Here is a 6281-nt window from a genome sequence, read left to right as displayed (position 1 = left end):
TTAGATATTTTTTTTTAAGTTAATATCTTTTCGAATATTAACTTAAAATGGAATATTTTCAAATTAAGTGGTTACAACTTAATTTTTGATATTTAATTAAATTTAAATTTGAAAATATTTAAGTTCTAGATTTTTTCTAATACAACTTAAATTAGATATTTTTTCAAATTTTGTGGAAAAGATACTTAGTCAAATAAGATATTTTCTAGATAGTTATTTCTAGGGGAAAAAAAGAGGAATATTCTAAAAAGGGAAAAATATTACAACAATACTGTGGGCCGGCCCAATGAACATTTGTACAGCCCAAAAGGAAAATATTACAAAAATACCACTTGCCCTTACCTTCAGCCGCACGTCACAAACGGAGAGGATGAATGAAGCTCCATCGATGCAGTCGGCCACGCAACCATAATGAAACCAGATCGAACGTAAAACAGCTGTAAATCCCGTCGAATTTCAATAGGAAACGATCAAATCCAACGATCTAAACATAAATTTTTTAAAAAAAAGAGCAGGACAACCGTGGAGAAACTGAAATTCAACATTTGATTTCGGTTTTTATAGTGCAATATCACTCAAACGATCGTCGAAAATTCAGATTGAAGCAATGTAAATCTGTATTGAACAGATCTGGAGCTCCCCCTCAAATCCAAAAAAAAGGTATGAACTGAATTTTTTTTTTCAACAATGATACACAACATTTTTAGTTGCATTCTGGTTGATTCAACGGTGTGCAACATGCAATTCATATGGTAAAACCAATAAACAAGAACTGATTCTGATTAAGGAACCAAGGGATACTAATAACTTTTTTTTAATTTTTTTTGCGTTGGCTTACAGTTGCATTATCGTTTGAAAATGGTTTAGAAATCATGAAGAAGTGTTATATGACAAGTACCAAGAGCTAGCATATATACAAGGTAAGATGTATGTTAATGGTAGCAAATTAGTTTTATAATAGTTGTAAATCGATCTGATTCGAATAAACATGATGAAAAATGACAATGAGTAAGAACTATGTAATTTTGGAGATATAATTGTGTTTTTTCAGTTGGTTTACAGTTGCATAATCATTTAATAATAGTTTCATTACGTTTTTTGCAGGAATTTATTGTGGAAAAGATAGAGGACAGAACAGTTTGAGAAATGGTTAGTTTCCCAAAATTTAAATGAAGTTTCTTAATAGTTTTATTCTCGTTTCTTTGTAGTTTATTAACAACCAAAAAAATGGCAAAATCAGGAATCAGGACAGGAAATACAATGCTTGAACAAAGGAACAGAGATAGAAGTAAGTTTGTACTCTATTTCATAACATAATAAAAACCAGTTTTAAAATTCGTTGCCTCGGACTAATAACCATTGCAAAAACACAGGAAAGGAAAGACATTCCATTCCTAGTCTTCTACAATGGAAAATTCGATGATCGAATGAATTATGAAAATTATGAAGCCAGTGGACACTACATTTCTGCCAATTGTAACTATGAAGATTTGCAACAGAAACTCAAAGATGCCCTGGAATGCAACCAAGAAAACACTGTTTTGCAACTGAAATATCAAGTGAAGGAAGGATACCAACCATTGAGGATAAAGGATGATCAAAGCCTGCATTTCTACATACAACTCAAGGCGAAAGACCCCGACTTCACAACATACCCAATGTGTGTGAATGTCATCAACAACCCAACAACAACCATCGATGCAACATTCTTTGGAAATGACAATTCATTAATTACACATAGAAGCGCCTTCCAACCAATCGAATACAATGCAGCAACAACAGAAGACTCAACAAATCAACAACATATAATTGAAGCAAAGTCTTGGAATTTGGGGAAGAAAGTTTTGACTTCATGGACTATGCAAAACTTGTGGCGAGAGGAAATGGTTGAGCAACCGGAAAACAACGAGAAAAAAGGAACCGAAATCACAGATTATGACGAACTACTAATCACGAGATCCGCATCATCCGGAAATAGAAGAAGCACAAATATACAAAGACAAAGAAACAACTGCGCAGAGTGTGCTTGGTTTCTATGCAATTAGGAACAACTTCCAATTCAGAGTTAAAAAATCATGTGCAAGAACATACAAGATTTGTTGTTTGGATCCAAAATGCAAGTGGGCACTAATAGCATCCAGAAACGGGCCAACAAAGTCATTCATCATTCGAAAGTACGACAGAAAGGTGATACACACTTGTGATCTAAACATCAGATTTGCCGACAAGAGACAAGCTACAACGAAATTGATTGGAAACTACATCAAGCCACGGTTCACCAACATAAAAACAACTCAAACGCCACAAGACATCAGAGGAGAAATGAAACACAAGTATGGGGTCGAATGAACTACATGAAAGCATGGAGAAGCAAAGAGCACGCGCAAGAAGAATTACGAGGAAAAGCCAACGAATCATACGGAGTTGCTGCCGGTTTTTTGCACATGTTGCAAAAAACTAATCCCGGAACAATAGTGCACATGGAAACGAGAGGATGACAACGGCTTCAAGTACATGTTTGTCGCCTTGGATGCATCAATAAAAGGATGGAAGAAATGCAAACCTATAATAGTTGTTGACGGAACTTTCCTTAAATCAACATATGGAGGTACACTTGCTCTGCTTGTACACGGGATGCAAATGGGCACATTTTTCCACTAGCTTTTACATTGTGGATTCGAGAAAACAACAACTCATGGCAATGGTTTTTCACAAAAGTGAGAGAAACATATGGGATTAGAGAGGAACGATGCTTGATCTCGGATAGACATGAGAGCATAAGTAAGGCGGCTTGTCAAGTATTTCCGAAATCACACATTGCTATTGTGTATACAACCCGTTAAGCAACCTAAAAGCAACCTTCAAGAAGAATGCAAGCAAAATTTGGATAAACCATTCTTCGGCTGCAACGCAGCATACACGGAGAGGAAATTTGAATACCATATGAGCGAGTTGGACAACTTGGACATCCGTGTAAGACCATATTTACAACAAGTTGGATACCACAAATGGTCAAGATACCACTGCAAAAACAACAGGTATTCAACTATGACTTCAAACATTGCTGAATCTCTAAATGCAGCAAACTTGGCAGCTAGAGAGCTACCAATCACAACACTGATGGAGTCATTGAGAGCATTGGTTCAACAATGGACATACACAAACAGGAAAAAAGCACATAAAACAACAACATTTTTAACACCTACAGCAGAAAAGAAATTAGTCGACAACTTTGTGGAATCATTGACAGAAAATGTAATGACATGTTTAATATTTTAGTTGCATTATAGTTTCTTTATAGTTTGTTTTTCGTTGTTATACATATTAATAGTTTTACACTTAATACGCAGGTAAAACCAATAAACGAGACCATGTTCGAAGTCATTGAACTAACCAGATCATGGGTCATCAACTTTGAAGGAGAAAACATGCGGTTGCAACGATTCCAACTTGATGAGTTACCGTGTGCTCATGCGCTTGCTTTGTTATAAAAGAGATGAACTTGAATGTTTACAACTACGTTCGGGTTATTACACCACGCGAACATGGCTTGAAACATACATCGGCTCAACATATCCGTACACAATCACACAACTTGGGATGTGCCACAAAACATAAAAGATATCATTGTTACGCCACCAAACCAAAAAATAAGATGCGGAAGACCAAGGAAACGAAGGTTTTTATCTGAATGGGATACAAAAAAACATAACAGGTGCGGCAAATGTGGACAACACGGACACAATCGAAAGACATGCAACAATCAAGCAATAAAATAGATACATATGAAATATTTGAATTGTTTAATTTTGTGTGCAAATTCAAATAGGTTGATCTGTGATGTTCTAAATACATGGGATTTCATTTTTATGAAATTTGAAACAGTTTTTTAATAGTTTCAAAATCGTTTTGTTACAGTTGCGACACTTTGTAAAATATTAAGTGGCGGAATGACTTCTTCTTCACAGTTTTAAAGGCAGTCAGTCAATAATTGATAAAACATCACTTGAATAAGGGAAAAGGATTAATGGAATACGAAGAATAAATATACATTCATAGCACTATTTAGGAAAAATGAAAACATAGTTTGTATTTAGTTGGTTAATAGTTTCTCTATAGTTGTGCGACCGTATATAAGAACTTGAACAATTAAAAAAAACAAACAACTTTGGGAAATACAAACCTATACAATAAAGATATTATAAGGAGTGAATGTCAAATATCCTAAAAGTTTTAAACCAGCTACATAGTATAAAATCAAATATAATACCTACATTGAAACAACAACACTAAAACTTGTCAAGTAAATAGATTCAACAAATAACAGAATAGAGCCACCAAATTAAAAGATCCTATTTCTTCAATTTAGATGCCTTAGAAGACTTGGTTTGCTTCTCATCCTCGCTGTCAATACTTTCGTCAATTTTCCTTTGTCCGTACGAGTAGAAAAGTGAAGCAAGTCGGGTTCGATAAACTTCGATGTCAAAGTCTGCAGGGACATCCTTTCCGTGTATAAAGAATTCAGCAAAGGCAGCAACATATGCTCCACAATCACTGTTAAAAAACATAGAGAAAAAATAAACAGTTTAGAAACTAAAAAACAACATAAAAGAAACTTAAAAGAAACACTCACTTCTTCTGCTGAGACGCAAGACCACTAAGCTCCACGATTCTGAATGGAGCTGTAGGGTCAGAAACTGAGGCAGGAGCTTGTGCTCTATTCTTCCAGAACCCAAGTAAATCGAAAAACAAAGGCAGCAACACGGAATAAGCCTTCATCGCATTCCTAGCTGCGGCATTCATCTTCGCGGTTCTCAAAGAATTGTACAGAAACAACGTCCCTTCGTTCACGTCAAGACGCCCAAAAACCCAATGACTTTCCCTTCTTAAATTGATGATGAAAAGCACGTGATCGGCTTCATACCAAGGCTTGGAACAGGGAATGCGCATACCTCGGATGTAATGCGCAATTGGGTGGGCAGCGTGAATGTGTGACATCTTAGTCTTCATTGACTTGGCCTTGTTAAATTTGTGGTACAATGCTTGGATGGAATCATCAAAAAGACAATCAGTAGTTGCGAAATTCAACGTCACAGCGGAAGAATACTTACCTTTTTTCCGAAGGTAATAGAATATGGTGTTCATATGCTGAGAAAAAAAAACAACACAGAAACACAAATGAAAAGGTTTAACAACTGTAAAAAAACTGAAATGTAGTATCAAAACTAAAAAACATTTATAAAGCAACTAAAAACAAACTACCATAAGTACAATATAAATTGGAAACTTTACCGAGTCGTTCATAAACATGTCGCATGTGGCCAAATGGTAAAACCAAGTTTTATCCTCAACATAATCAACACCTAGCCTAAAACCGGGGTAAATTTCTTTGCGCCGTCTTCATAACAATTATAATGCCTACAACAACAAAAAAACGGCAAAAAAATAGCATTAAAACGGGAATAAAAGCTGAAAAAAAAATAATACAAAAACGATTTAATAAAAACAGTGACCTAGGATGTTTAAGCAATCCTTCACCAATCCAAGAGTCAAATTTTGCCTCAATCTCGGTAGATACGGGATCAGCAAAAGCATCATTAAGAGCATAAAGGCCCTTCACATAAGTCACCATTTTGAAATCCCTATCATCCCCGAGTGATTGAGAACACCGAGGACATAAGCTCCATTGGAGTGCTCCCGACATCGACGGACCCGAAATCAACAAATGGAGATTTCAAGGCCGGAGCACGCTTCCTCTTATCCAACGAGAGGTGTATCGAGACGGTATCCTTAGTTTCTTCATCGGTATGAAGGGCATACCGACTTTTCACCAACAACATACGGATTGGGTGCGGCGACCTAAAAAATAAAGAATGCATTAAAACAGTTGCAAAACATACTAGAAACTAATGAGCAACCAAAAAGAAACCTAGTTTTTTTGAAAACAATTAAAAGTAAACTTACATTGATTTTAGCAACAGCCTCCAAGCCGCCAACACAACTTGATCATCATCTATTACAAGTCGGCTCAACCCATCAAAGAAATCGTCCCCCTTCAATCGAGACTCATCGCCCTTCGGCTTCTCAACATCCTTAACATTTTTATCACTCCCTCCAACATCCTCGAAGGATTCACATCGGCGAAGGAACGGCGAATGACGGCCTTGTCGGCATCATCGGCATCCCCACCAACTTTAACCAACTCACCACCATCGTCGGAGTCGGAATCAATATTTTACGGATCGAGCAATTGCTTCTCATCATCCTCGGCATCATCATCA

The 6281-nt window shown here is 36.4% G+C and overlaps 2 protein-coding genes across 2 annotated transcripts; one reads left to right on the top strand and one right to left on the bottom strand.

Moving 5' to 3' along the window:
* Positions 1-241: 241 nt before the first annotated feature.
* LOC133039355 (uncharacterized) lies at positions 242-2045 on the top strand. Its single transcript, XM_061118230.1, has 4 exons — positions 242-920; positions 1105-1149; positions 1241-1288; positions 1374-2045. The coding sequence occupies exons 2-4, from the start codon at positions 1147-1149 to the stop codon at positions 2043-2045; spliced, it is 723 nt and encodes a 240-aa protein (XP_060974213.1). The 5' UTR covers positions 242-920; positions 1105-1146.
* Positions 2046-4064: 2019 nt separating this feature from the next.
* On the bottom strand, positions 4065-5369 carry LOC115719979 (uncharacterized). Its single transcript, XM_061117462.1, has 3 exons — positions 5293-5369; positions 4634-5148; positions 4065-4554 (listed from the first exon to the last, which is right to left on the bottom strand). The coding sequence occupies exons 1-3, from the start codon at positions 5308-5310 to the stop codon at positions 4353-4355; spliced, it is 735 nt and encodes a 244-aa protein (XP_060973445.1). The 5' UTR covers positions 5311-5369; the 3' UTR covers positions 4065-4352.
* Positions 5370-6281: the final 912 nt, after the last annotated feature.

The sequence above is a fragment of the Cannabis sativa genome, chromosome 6, assembly GCF_029168945.1.
Source record: "Cannabis sativa cultivar Pink pepper isolate KNU-18-1 chromosome 6, ASM2916894v1, whole genome shotgun sequence".
Lineage (NCBI taxonomy): Eukaryota > Viridiplantae > Streptophyta > Magnoliopsida > Rosales > Cannabaceae > Cannabis > Cannabis sativa.
Note: the sequence above shows the minus strand (reverse complement) of the source record. Positions and strands in the feature narration are given on the sequence as shown.